The sequence below is a fragment of the Protobothrops mucrosquamatus genome, unplaced genomic scaffold, assembly GCF_001527695.2.
Source record: "Protobothrops mucrosquamatus isolate PMUCROS unplaced genomic scaffold, P.Mucros_1.0 scaffold380, whole genome shotgun sequence".
Lineage (NCBI taxonomy): Eukaryota > Metazoa > Chordata > Lepidosauria > Squamata > Viperidae > Protobothrops > Protobothrops mucrosquamatus.
This window is the reverse complement of record NW_015386712.1, coordinates 21,839-36,467: the sequence shown is the minus strand read 5'-3', so window position 1 is coordinate 36,467 and position 14,629 is coordinate 21,839. Positions and strand designations below refer to the sequence as shown.

The window sequence follows — 14,629 nt, the reverse complement described above, 5'->3', positions numbered from 1 at the left end:
AGCAAGCGGGACTGACCTAGGGTGAATTTTTAAATAGGGACAATTTTTAATGATTTTAAATAAGACACAGCTACAAATATTTGGTTTTTAATTGGCTTTTATAGGGAAATGTTTTGTATTGTTTTTAATATGCTGTGAGCCGCCCTGAGTCCCATGGGGGAGAAGGGCGGCATATAAGTTAAAGTTAAATAAAAAAAAAAAAGGTGACTCTTTTATCCAATACCAAAATATTTCACATATTTTCTTCACTATAATTTGCAAGAAGTCTATACAATCTGATAGACATTAAATCCATTTATTGTAGTATCAAGACCCAGTAGGTGCAACTTTTCTCTCTTGTAGAAAGCTGGCAGGTAAATAAAGAATGGAGCCAAAGCATCTTTGGTCACTTCAGATCCAAACGCTGCACATTACTCTTTCCCTTTGAATGTTTCATATAATTTCACATCCTAAAATTACTAACCTGACCTATCAATGATTTTTATTTTTTGCCCACTGCATTGTTGTTCTTTTAAATCTATCTGTAAACTAATGATAATTATCAGTGACAAATAAGCATGTGAGTAATGCTAAGTAAGCTGAAAATACAGAGCACTAACACTATTTTATGTTGGCATTTCTTTCAAACAGAGGTAAGAATTAGATCACTGTAATATGGTTTCATGGTTCAAAATGGCAGAGTGTATCAGACTAAGAAAAATCAGCACACAAAGCAATGAGAAAGCCCAATTGTTAAACATGTCTTTTCAGTTCTATCCATTAACACTTGAGTTTCTTTCTGCTGCTTTTAGTGTTTTCCTTGCAACAACAGCACCCCTCTATTTTAACTCAGATAAAATTTCTAAAGCTCTACAGCAGTTAAAAACTTTCAGTTGTCAAAGTCAATCCTCTTCCATTCCAAAATCTCTTGATTTTTCTGGGGATTAATTATCATCACAACTGACAGTTATCAGCAAATATAGGGGGAAAAGCAAACAAGATGAGAGCCAATGTAAAATCCTGGTTTTGATGTTAAATTAAGATTGGGAGACTGTGACTTCAATTGCTCTTCAACCAAAGAGCTTACTAAGTAACAAAAAAAAAGGCAATCTCACTTTCTCAGGCCAGCCCACCTTCTGGTTGTATTACAGGTAGTCGACTTACAACCATTCGTTTAGTGCAGGGGTAGGCAACCTTGGCTCTTTTATGACTGGCTCAGGAATTCTGGGAGCTGAAGTCCACAAGTCATAAAAGAGCCAAGGTTGCCTACCCCTGGTTTAGTGAATGGTTACAAAGGCACTGAAAAAAGTGACTTATGACTGTTTTTCACACTTACAACCCTTACGACATCCCCCATGGACACGCGATCAAAATCTGGATTCTTGGCAACTGGTTCATACTGATGACCGTTGCAGAATCACGCAATCCCCTTTCGCCACCTTCTGACAAGCAAAGTCAATGGGGAAGGCAGATTCACTTAGCAACCGTGTTGCTAACAACTGCTTAACAATTGCAGTGATTCACTTAACCATTGTGGCAAGAAAGGTCATAAAATGGGGCATGACTCATTTAACAAGCATCTCACTTAGCCACAGAAAGGTTGGGCTCGGTTATGGCCGTAAGTCGAGCACTGATCACACTGTATTAAATAAATATAGTAAGTCTTATTATCTAAGTTCGGCCTAGTGGTGAAAGCATCAGGCTAGAAACGGGGAGACCAGGAGGCCAGCTGGGTGATCTTGGGCCAGTCACTTTGTCTCAGCCCTAGGAAGGAGCCAATGGCAAACCACTTCTGAAATACCTTGCCAAGAGATCTGTAGGGACTTGTTCAGGAGGTTTCTAAGAATTGCACACCACTGAACAGAAGAAGAAAAAAATCTAAGAATGTAGGATATACTGTTGTTTCAAACCAGAACAAAAAAAAATCTAGGATAACAATTCCGTCAACTTACCATACTTTTAAAACAGCCGTTCATATGCATAATGGAGTTCTGTGTTTTTAGATTATTACCATAATCGCCACCATTTGCATTCATAGTGTATTTCTGGGCTTGTGTTGTATCCCCATAATCAGCAGCATCAAAGTTTGTCTTCCAAACCATTACCTAGAAAAGTAACATTTACAGAAATCTTTAAAAATGTTTAAATACTGTAATCAGATTCAGGATTATAGGAATAACTCCTCCGGTAAAGCGAGTGAACTAATTTGTATACTTCTCACTCATTTTAAATATTATATAATTCAAGTTCTTACAGAAATGGATTTAAAAGATTATCACAATGAATTCAGTCTGAAATCCTACATGAATTTAACAGTAAGATCAAGATCTCGGATCAATACTGTATTAATGTGTAATTGTTATTTTTTTTTATCTCAAAGTACTTTCCTGTCTCATTCTTAGTCCCTACTTCTCTCCACTTGTTTTTAACAAACATAACATTATGTTCCAAGTGCTCCTAGAATTATCTGTGCTCTCCCCATACAAGACAAGTGGTTTCTTTGAGAATAACTGTAAATGCAGACTGCTGCTCATCCGGCAACGCTTCTCACAGGAAAAACTGCAGGGTGTGCAAAGCCCCAAGCCACTAGAATTAGAAAGCGAATACTTCCAAATACTGGCTGTTTGGGATTTCTGCTTTCTCTATGTAAAAATAACTCCACAGAAGTACTCAGAGATTAATTTTGTTTTGGGCGATGACCTAAAATAATGAACATTCATAAGTAATGAGAATTGAATGATTCCATCATAAAGATAGAAATAGTTCACTTTACATTTTCTGTGTTACAGTAAAAAATTATTTCTGAGAGTTGAGAACTTAAAAATAAACTGACAGACATGAGACTCGGAGCAGAAGGCCAGGCATGGCACCAAAATGATAGATCGTATAGGCCTGACGTACTACTTCAAGGAACCATTACTGTCAGCAACTTCAGCTTTCTCTTTCCTAATATGATTAAATAAGTTTTATTTATGAGGTTTCAAAAATAATGGAACAAAGCATGCAGATTTAACTCATTTTTATATCTGCCACATGAAGCATGTAAATATTTTAAAGACACACAAAACAAATATACTATACTTAATATACAAAATGTAAGAAAACAAAATAAATCATTTCCATTTCTTTGTCCCATTCCAAATTCTTTCAGAATAGAACCTGGAGTTTACAGGTTATTCATGTTTACAATAACATCGCATCACTGATCCACAAAAGAGCAGAGAGAAAATACTAAACGTTGTTGTTGATGATGATGATGTTATTTATTAAGCTAGTAAAACATTCATTTCATCGTATGTGAACCTTCTTCCCAAGAAAGCCCAGAACTATTAATAAAATGAGGAGCTCTAACACTGACACTTCTAAACCATCAATGGTTAAAGACAAGGTAGCCCTTTCCATGTGTCTACTTCATAGCATTCCCAACTCTTTTGAATCAATGGGCACATTTTCTAATTTCAGAGCAGGACACAAATGCTCAGAAGCCACTGGTTGATGAGTGGAGGGATTTCTTGCCAATTCACAAAATAATTGTCAAAGCGGGTATAATCTGTTACAAAACAGCAAATGCTTAGTTACTTCCTGATCCCCCATCTAAGACATTTACTGAAGGGGCAATTAGATTGGTGAGCATGGGAGTGTTCATGCAGCATCTGTTTGCAACTTCCAAAGCCAAAGGCATCTTTTCCTGGGGTTCGGCAATCACAGGAAACAGCACAACTGCTTCAAGGAATTGCAATTAGGGCACTATATAAACACACTTGTGCATTCCAAAGTGCCTTTTTGCCCTGGAATCAAACAGGTCGCACAGTAATTGAGAGCACACACTATTTCTGTCATAAAGGTATACTTGCTACGCAGTTATTTACAAAAGCAGTACCTGCTCATCAAAACCTCCAGATGCAAAAAAATCTCCTGTTCTTGAAAAGCAAACACAGGTAGCTGGTCCCTATAAAGTTAAAAGAACAATGATTTAGTATGGATTGGAAGTACTAAATATCAGTGTGAAAGCCTTGTGCAGATGGCATATTTTCTCTATTACATTGTATTCTTTTTAATTTTGTCTTGTAAATTGCCTCGAAATCACTTCATTTTGAAAATCTGGCATGAACTCATTTTAGTGAAAATTGATCAATACAACTTGATTTTCCCAAGAAGTCTTCATTGTTCCTAGATCACTCTTATTTCTAAGTCATACACAACAGTATCCACTATCCCACTGAACAGCAGTAATTTCCCTAGTAGAGGATAGATGACTGATCCATGAGTCATGAAGCACAGTTTCTGTACCAATCAAGTATCGACAATGGGTCTACGCATTCATTCCAAGCCTTGTTTATATTTTAAGGGAAAAGTACTCCATAAATGAAGATACTTAAGATGCCGTCAGAATATATCAAATTGTGTAGCTGTAAATGTCAGCAATTAAACTCCCATCTCCCTAACAGGCTTTTGGGTTTGAAAAGTAAGCACCGTTATAATTAAAGACAGAAATGTAAACTTAGCAGTATTCTCTATGTAATCAAACTGGCAAATTATTCCGGTACAGAAATATATTACGTCAAAGTACATTTAAGACATCTTGGGCTTTTCCTATGAGTAAATGTCCCAGAAAAGTAATCAACTGTTAAGAGTATAAACCATATTTGAGCCAAGCAATGTCTTCAGTACAAACATGCAAAGTGTAAAAATTTAACGAGCTCTTAATCCAACTGACTAATATTACTTGCAGAATTAATACTTAATTATTAATCCTTGTATCTTTAAACCCACTTTTATCTATTGTTAGTATAACAGATTTAGCNTACAGCTCATTAATTAGACAGATGACGTTTAGTAAATTATACTGCACAAAATAAACAATATAAAAACATATCCCCAAGTCTTTCTAGCACATTCCTATTAACAACATGGACAACTTACAAAAGTCAACTATAAAGCAGATGACATATTTTCAAGTACACAGGTAAGAAAACTGGGAGAACAGGCAGTCTCAGAAATGTTAGACTCAAGTATCATAGATAAAAACTTACATCTTTAATCAACATTAAATCAATGGTTATATCAGAGTTTACAAATTCAAAAATGACATTCTATCATTATCAGAGCCTCCACTGCACAATAAGATCTGTGGCACAGATCCTTACATAATATGTTTTTTTCAAAGGATTTGCCCCTCCAAAACACACGCAACTCCCCTCCTCCAAATAAGGTCATGCCTTATCTTTGTGAACATCTGTGATATGTCATGTAAATATCCCATGTAAATATCACAGATACTTAGCTACATCTGTGCCTAGTAACTGTTTTTGTGCAATAGTGCTACTGGAAAAAGCAATGAATTCTTTTACTTGTTTGTTATTTAAACTTCTCAGTTTACTTTCATAGAGATTTAGAGAGCCAAATAGTAGTTCTTTGTTGCTTGGCAGAAGGAGCTCATGCACATTTAAGATAAAATGCCTAAAATAATATATTTTATCCTTTCTATTGTGAGCAACCTCTGTTCAAACTGTAGGGAAAGGAAAAGTGAAGAGGGGTAGGACATGTGCCCAGGCACGCATTTTGCTTCCTGACTGCAGCAGTGTGACTACGTATTGCAATGTGTTGTACGTGCAGCTCCTTTTGAAAACTCTCCTGCAACGTCACCTAATATAAAGCGTATCTACAAAGTTATTGACTAGAATCAACTGGAGTGGGCATAGCACTTATAAAACTGATTACATTTCTGGGCACAATTCTAAGTACTGATTATTATACCAATGAAATTTTAAAGAGCTTGGAAGTAGACTCTAGAAAAGATATTACAACACATCACCTCAGCCTTTCTGAAGCCTTTTTTCCTTTACCAAAGACTTAAATCCTCAAATCACTCTATGACATAATGATCCCTTCATGAAATGCTGCCACCCTCACCCAAGTTTGCCTGGTATCAATTTTTACATTTTTTGATACTCAGCAATTAATTCTTTTACATATTCATGTTTCCAACATACTTAACCTGTTTTAGCTAGGTTTTCATGGGTTTTGCTCTTTTCAAAACTGATTTTATAGTTATTGGGTTTCAATTGCCTTATTATTTTATTCTATTGGCTTTTATTAGAATTTTAACATATAATATTTTGTGAGTCTTGAGGTAAAAAAAAGAGTGATCTTGTTAGAATATTGTATGCTAGAAACTGCTACATGACATTAAAAAAATGGGGGGGTTCTTGGGAAAATCTGAAATTCTAAGAAAATGTTGGAGCAATATTTTTTTTAAAAAAAATCAACACATACAATCAATTAATTTTCAGTTCAAACATAGTCACACCAAAATATGCCTTAAAAAATCAGTTGATTTCCTAGGTTTTTAGAATTGGAGCCTTGAGATTGTTCAATATGTGATCTCCATGTGTTTCAGAAATGTCCCATCTGAAAATTGTGCCTTTTTGTTAACGACATCTGCATAACTGAACCTCTACAGATATGTAAAAGGTGTAAATGAATTAATATGTAAGTTTCTATTATTACAACTTCTGCTATAGAATTGTTTACATATTTATTGCATGCACAAATGCAATCTATTACTTCTGAACCAACTCTCCTTACCTGGTGACCATGTAAGGTATATAATAGCCTGCCTTCTAATAAATCCAATATTTTTAGTGTTGAATCATTAGAAGCAGTAATGAGGTAGTTTCCAGAGGAGTGAAAGGACAGGCAATTCACTGAAGCACTATGAACTACAAAAAAAGAAAAATAAATACTTGCATGTTACATTTAAAAAAAAAGATAAAAGAAATCCCTGCAGATTTTATTCCACTAGTCATTGCCGGTTATAGGGGTGATGTTCATTTCCGTTTCAAGGCCACTGAATCAGCATCATTTGAAGATATTTCTGTGGACATGTGGGTAACGTGATGCCATAGAGCAGGGGTCTGCAACCTTGACAACTTTCAAGACTTGTGGACTTCAGCTCCCAGAATTCCTCAGCCAGTATAGCTTAATGACCCGTGATTCTCAATTAATGACTGCAACAGGGAAAACTGGGATCGCCATCATAAGTCCGTGAGATCAGGTGATGCCTCATTTTATGACTGCACTGACTTACAATGGAAATTCCAGTCCTCAACTATAAGTCAAGAACTACCTGTAGTCATGTTTCATTGTGAAATAAATATATACACTAAAGATATAATATCATTACTTTTCAAATATTTAACTCCCTAAAATTAATAGTACTATCATACATAATAGTACAATCAGAAAGGATTTGGAGTCTTTTTTAAAGAAGTATACTTTTATATATATATAAATGATGTCTGCTTACTGCTTAAATTCAAAACAAAATTCTTCACGTAGTCAAATATAAAGTCCTTTCAAATGTTCATTAGGACAAATATCAAAGAAACATGCTTTTTTCATTATTGGGAGCTTATTGTTCCCTGAAACTCTAACAATAAGTTTAGCAAAGGAATATTCTGTTACTGGTTCATACACCAGGTTATGTTGCTGCCATAACTGCAATTTAATGAATGAATTGGAATGGACCGGGTTTACCGAAAACACTAAGCTGAACTCAAGCAAATCACATTATGGTGTACAGCAGTGAGCACAGCCAGTCTAACAGCGCACAGCTTACTTACCTTGATAATGTTGCAGCAGCCTATTCATCCTAACATCCCATACTTTCACTGTGTTGTCAGTGCCAGCTGAAGCAATGGATGTACCACTGGGATGAAAGTCCACATGAGGGACAAACCTGTAATGATTAAAAATGAGGAAAAAGAGCTAAACCAAAACTGAAAAAAGTTGCTCAAATGTTGTTTTTAAAGTTACATGATTGTCCTACTTCCTATAGAATTTTTGAAAAGTGCTGGTTGACTATTAAATACTTCTTAAATTTTCCTGATTAAGTAAAACAATCAGGGAATTATCTCATATGTGTGTGTGTGTGTGTGTGTGTGAGAGAGAGAGAGAGAGAGAGAGAGAGAGAGAGAGAGAGAGAGAGAGAGAGAGAGAGAGAGAGAGAGAGAGAGAGAGAGAGAGAGAGAGAATACTTCTTAAGCCTTTAGAAGCAGAGAATCTACAGAAAAGGGTCATAAAATTTTTGTTTGTCCATTTTCAGATTTGAAAAACCTCCATTGGTTGATTTGATCTTCTTGAACGGAGGCATGAGCAGTTCTCATTCCAGGGAGACATTGTCTTCTTGTAGCAATGTAAAGCTACATCGCCATCATAGGTATGCAGCTTCTTTACTTCATAAAGCCCAATGCAAGGGGATTTTTAACTCTGCTTCCCATTTAGAACTGCAAGAGTCTCATAGTTACATGATGTTCTCTACCTATCCTACTTATTTTCATTAGAATCCTAAACAAGATTTAACTAGTAAGTCAAGCGTTTGATCAGGTCACCCCAACAGCTTTAATGTTGAGTCTTATATAACCACAATGTTCTAACAACTAGAAGCAGCTCCCATTCTGTGGGAGCATTAGGACAAACTGAATCCCGAATCAATGATATGCATAAAGTCTAGTAACTTAGACTGAGGACAGAAGCAAGGATCATGCTTAAATATGGCTATAGCTGGGTTCAACAGAATCTTGTGTAATGATGCAAAGTTATAAATATTTTAAATCAAGTTAAGCATTTTTCTATGGGTGATGGTTGTGCAAGACTACAGGATTTCACAAATGAAGGCAAATATACGTGTCCCAGGATAATGTTGCAGGATCCAATTTGGGTCAATCACCGGGACCTCAGAGGTTTTGTCTTCCGAGCTTTTGGACTCGTGCTGAAGCCCATCTTCAGGGAACTTCTCTCTAGCAAAATGTGTTAGCAGAATCCTGCTAGAGACAAGTTCCCTCAGGATGAGTCCAAAAGCTCAGAAGACTAAACCTCTCGTCCTGGTGACTGACCCAGATTGGATCCCACTACAGTATTTGCATAAAGTTTCTAGCCTGAACTACCTGAAAGTTAGATGTAGCCCTCTGAGAACAGCTTGGGATAAAGCATATTTCTGTCATCAATTTTCAGTGAAATTTTCTCCTCAAAAAATACTAACTCCAGTTATAAGATTTATATTCAACTTTCTGTAAATCGCAGTAAATTATCTCATACTCTTTGAGAGGCTTTTCCAGTCCCTTTCTTATTCCAGCCCAGTGGTCTTTTGGACTAATTGTACCTCATGTACATCTTCCAAGACACCTTTATTATCTTTTTTCCCAAGTGCCTTTTATACCACTGAGTAGTACGAAAGAGCTAGGCAAAACCAGAGTTTTCATCAGGTATGAGTGGAAGGGAAAGCCCAGCAGTTCCACTGATTGCAGAAATAGTTAGAATTTAACCTAAGACTAAGTAATAATGCTTCTGTACCATTGCTTTGATTGTTAAACTAGCAAAGTACATAAATTTCATTACAAAAACCACACCACTTTTAAAACATTTTAATTAATTGTTGAATTGGTATGCTGCCTGACTTAAATGATATAGCACTATTATTTTTCAAGGAGATATTTCTTCATATGCTTTTAAATATATATATAAGACAAGCCCCAACAAACTATAATTGATACTTGCCCACCATGCTCACAAAACGAATGTATACATTCTCGGCTTGCTTTATCCCAAAGTTTGACTGTTTTGTCATCACTGGATGATACAATCAATCTTCCATCAGGAGAAAATCTGCAACAAAGACATTTGTTGAAGCACATTTAGTAATAGCCAATGTAAATTCTATCTGAGTTATTCTCAGAGGAAAATTACTAGAATGGTACAAATGTTACTTGACTATAACGAGCTCTCGAACCATTCAGAGCGATGGTTCCCAAGCAACAAAAGCACCCATCCAAATCCAATGCTTAAAACAATGAGGTATTGGACCCTGTCCAAAGTTCATTGTGACCACTTTGAGGGCCTTCCCACATTGTAGGAGGACAATACATGCACCAAAAGCTGTCACCAAAATAATGCCCCCCCAAGTAGTTTGCACAGCTCTAATAGTTAATAAGACACTTGTTTTAAATCAGAAAACCATTTTTTTCTGTTCCCTCTCTGGCAAGCTATTATTTTATCTGTTCTATAGCCAGAACAATGGTCTTCTACATTTTTTGACAGCTCTTAATATATCAGCAAATAATAATGGGCATTCTCAATCAGAGATTTATTTTCATAAACATGCTTCCATTTTTCCTTTCCTGTGTGATCTAAAATTCTAAGTATTAAAAAGTATAAGAAAATAAATTAACAGTGAAGTTCAAATCATATCTATTTAGAAATAAAACCTGTATAGCATCTGGCTTCAGTTAAACTTTTATGAAAGGCCTTCAGAAAAAGCATATTACATTACACACAACTGAAGCCAGTTGCTTCTAAAAATATAAGTTTTTTCCCCTTAGTTCAAAAAGAGAGTAGGTAAAACTTCTCCCCTCTTCCATTTATACCATGTAAAACAACTGATTTTATTCTACATTATTCTCATTTAGTCTAAAGTAGTAATTATTCCTTCCAATAAGGCAGAAGTGAGTAGAAAGGAGATCTGGAAACATGAAATGTGGCTAGTTCCTAAAGTACAGGGCTTTTTTTTGTCATAGAACGCCCAGAACGGAGTTCCAGCACCTTTTTTGGATGGAACCTTGTAGGGTAGGCAAGGCGGGTTGTATGACGTGTGAGTTCCGGCACCTTTTTTTTTTTTTTTTTTTACAAAAAAAGCACTGCTAAAGTATATAGGTAACCATGAAGGTACGTTGCAGAACTTCACAGATAATGCTTGTGGAAGCCCTAGTCAAAATCTTTTTCTGTTTCTACAAATAGCATTGGATAGAGACAATGAGAGTGTATACTGTTGGCCTGTCCTGCCCTCACATCTTTTTTGTCTATGTAGGAAAATCCAAAATGATAGACAGTCAGCCACAGTTTTTCTCCTTCCAGGGTTTCCTCCAATGGATGGACAGAGTGAGGCTGCAGAGAATTTAAGAACAAGGCAAGGCTACTGCACATAGCTTCTCATGCAATATTACTAAGAGAGACTTGAACACAGCTCTTGTCACATGACAGTTTGATGCCCTATGCAATGATCACAAAATCATTTTTTTAAAAAAAAAAAAGACTTACTTAGCACAACGAACCCAGTTTATGTGCTGATTCAGGGAAAATAAGAATTTTTGTCTGTGGACAGCCCATACTTTGATTGTTTTGTCATCAGAGGCTGTAACCAATAACTGGCCATCATTAGAAAAGTTTACACTTCTGACTGTTGCTGTATGAGCCTTGAATGCAGTCGATTCTCCCTTGCTTAGTTTAGGGAAACAAACACAAAAAAATTATACTAAATTCTAAATCATTCAGCACTTGTACACATTTCTTTACTTGTTTTAATATACACATTTACATTAACAGAAATTTGTTGAATTTAGACTTATACAGTACAGCAAACCAAAAAAGAAAGAAAGAAAGAAAGAAAGAAAGAAAGAAAGAAAGAAAGAAAGAAAGAAAGAAAGAAAGAAAGAAAGAAAGAAAGAAAGAAAGAAAGAAAGAAAGAAAGAGTTCTATTTCAATTTATAGGCGGGAACAGGTGACTATTTTAATAGTTGTGCAAAATAATAAAGTAATGCTTGGAGTAATAAAACAGTGACCTTCTAAAACTGTGAAGCAACAAGGAAAAGTAGAACATCATGTTAAGGGTTTTAATATAAAAAGGGAAAGGGCATATGAACAGGAACAAACTGAGAACTGAAAAGCTTTATAATCAAATGAGGAAAAATCACAATCAGGAACATATATAATTTCATCTCAGAAAAATAAATGTTTTCTGTATTTACTGTGTGTCATCTAGGTAAATTTTATTTATTTATTCCAAACACAGGCACCAAGTGTAAACTCAGTGTAAACTGCAGTGGATTTTCATGCAATAAGTAATGTATTTATCTTCTTACCAAAGAGCTACAAACAGCAAATAACATACAAAAATTCCTAGTTCAGCATACATTTGAAAAAGTGACTGCTATAGATCTTTTTTTTTAAAAAAAAATTAAAAATTCATCCTATCTTCACAAGATGCTTTATGGATTAGAGATGAATGAATAGTTCTCTATTTAAGTAAGGATGGGAATCTAGAAAAAAAGCTAAGCAGTATAATTTAACATTATACTTACACACTTGGAACCCACAAACGAACTGTTTTATCTCTAGAACCAGAAGCAATCAGGTGGCCAGATGGTGAAAAATTAACACACATTACTGCATCTTTATGACCCACAAAGCGATAGGCTCTCATCTGAGGTTTCATACTCCAGATCATCAAACAAGAATCCATAGAGCCACTTACTAAATGAAATTAAAAAAAATATTTTTAAATGACTAGAAATAAATCACTCATTTTACAAAGTCAGTGGAAAAAATAAGTGGCCAATTATATTAAATTACCCGTTCAACAGATTTTCCTAATATATTTCTGGAGGCTCTTCTTAAAAGTAGAAAAAGAACAAAATGAAGAATGAAAAGCAACTATGTCATTCCACATAAAACTACTTTTACAACTAGGAAGCACCCCCAATTTATCCTTTATTGAAACCAGAATAATCTGTAGTATCCTTTCAGTCCTTTGAAATACATGACTTTGTGCCTAAGATTAAAATATCTGCAAACTGCTCTCCTCCCTTAAAGTTAAATGAAATAAATGTTTTAACAATATATATTTTAGACTTCTGGAGACAATGTTAACAGTGCTTATTTTAGGAAATAAATGATGCTCAGGGGGTAACTTACCTAGCTGTTTCTTATTTAGACTGAAATCCACACTAGTTATTGCATCCCGGTGGCCTTTGAAATTCTTCTCCAATGTTGGGTCTTCCTATATAAGAAATGTCATATTGAAACAAATGTTTTCTTACAACAATGCAAATATATTCTTGAATATTCATGTATCTTGTGATAGAAAATGCAGGGGGGAAACAAATGCCAAGAAACAAATACTCTGAAGTACTAAACTGGTATGTATTCTTAATTTGATAAAACATGTTTACTGACTTTTAACTATATCTGACTGTGATGAAAATTAAATCAACTACTTCAGATTCACGTTTAGAAGACAATTTTGATTTTACCCCACAGCTTATAGAACAAAGCATGAAATACTTGACAACACTTATTTAGGAAAGGACAGAGATGCTACAGTTTAGAAAATATATACGGTAGCTTCTTTCGACAGGTAAAAAACAAGAAAAAAGTGAAGGAAATGATTGGTCCATTAGTGGGTGAAAGTGGCAAGAAGGTGACAAGCAACAGGGAGAAAGCAGAACTATTTAACTCGTTTTTTGCATCTGTCTTTACACAAAGGGAAAAAACAGACCAACCTATCAAAAATAGTGCCATAAAAAACAGAATAAAAACACAAGATAGGCAAGAAAATGGTAAGTGAGCATCTGTCCAGTCTAGACGAGTTCAAATCGCCAGGACCAGATGGATTACACCCCCAAGGTTCTCAAGGAACTGGCAGATGTGATCTCAGAACCACTGAACTATATTTTTCAAAGATCCTGGAGCACAGGGGAACTACCAGAGGACTGGAAAAGAGCTGATGTAGTTCCCATCTACAAAAAAGGGAAAAAAATGGACCCAGGAAATTACAGATCTATCAGCCTGACCTCAATACCTGGGAAGATCCTGGAAAAGATAATCAAACAACAAATCACCGAACACCTAGAGGCAAACAAAGTCATTACTAAAAGCCAACACGGGTTTGTCAAAAATAGATCATGCCAGACAAATCTCATTGCATTCTTTGACCAAGCGACAAAATTAGTGGATCAGAGGAATGCTGTGGACATAATTTACTTGGACTTCAGTAAGGCATTTGATAAAGTAGATCACAACCTACTACTTGACAAGATAGAAAAATGTGGGGTAGACAGCATCACCACCAGATGGATCCGTAGCTGGCTGACCGGCCGTATTCAACGTGTGGTCCTCAATGGAACCGCATCTACATGGAGGGAAGTGTGTAGTGGGGTGCTCCAGGGCTCTGTTCTGGGCCCAGTGCTCTTCAACATCTATATCAACAATTTGGATGAGGGGATAGATGGGGAACTCATCAAATTTGCAGACGACACCAAGCTGGCAGGAATAGCCAACACTCCAGAAAACAGGCTTAAGATACAGAAGGATTTGGATAGACTTGAACACTGGGCACTATCTAACAAAATGAAATTCAATGGTGAAAAAAGCAAGGTTCTACATTTAGGCAAGAAAAACCAAATGCACAGGTATAGTATAGGGGGTACCTTGCTCAATAGCAGTAACTGTGAGAGGCACCTCGGAGTCCTAGTGGACAATCACCTAAATATGAGCCAGCAGTGTGCTGCAGCTGCCAAAAAGGCTAACACAGTGCTAGGCTGCATTAACAGAGGGATAGAATCAAGATCACGTGAAGTGTTAATACCACTTTACAATGCCTTGGTAAGGCCACACTTGGAATACTGCATCCAGTTTTGGTCACCGTGATGCAAAAAAGATGCCGAGACTCTAGAAAGAGTAGAGAGAAGAGCAACAAAGATTATTAGGGGACTGGAGGCTAAAGCATATAAGGAACGGCTGCTGGAATTGGGTATGTCTAGTTTAACGAAGAGAAGGACGAGGGGGGATATGATAGCAGTGTTCCAATATCTCAGGG

General features: G+C 36.0%; 1 protein-coding gene across 1 annotated transcript in view; it reads right to left on the bottom strand.

The window, feature by feature from the left end:
• The window catches only part of POC1A (POC1 centriolar protein A), a 25,865-nt gene that overhangs the window by 8,001 nt on the left and 3,235 nt on the right, over window positions 1–14,629 (bottom strand). The window contains exons 2-9 of the mRNA XM_015815849.1: window positions 12,727–12,811; window positions 12,114–12,285; window positions 11,074–11,253; window positions 9,538–9,645; window positions 7,605–7,720; window positions 6,568–6,701; window positions 3,860–3,928; window positions 1,932–2,084 (exon numbers count right to left, since the gene is read on the bottom strand). Of these exons, the coding sequence (XP_015671335.1) occupies window positions 1,932–2,084; window positions 3,860–3,928; window positions 6,568–6,701; window positions 7,605–7,720; window positions 9,538–9,645; window positions 11,074–11,253; window positions 12,114–12,285; window positions 12,727–12,811 (1,017 nt within the window). The remainder of the gene's footprint in view (window positions 1–1,931; window positions 2,085–3,859; window positions 3,929–6,567; window positions 6,702–7,604; window positions 7,721–9,537; window positions 9,646–11,073; window positions 11,254–12,113; window positions 12,286–12,726; window positions 12,812–14,629) is intronic.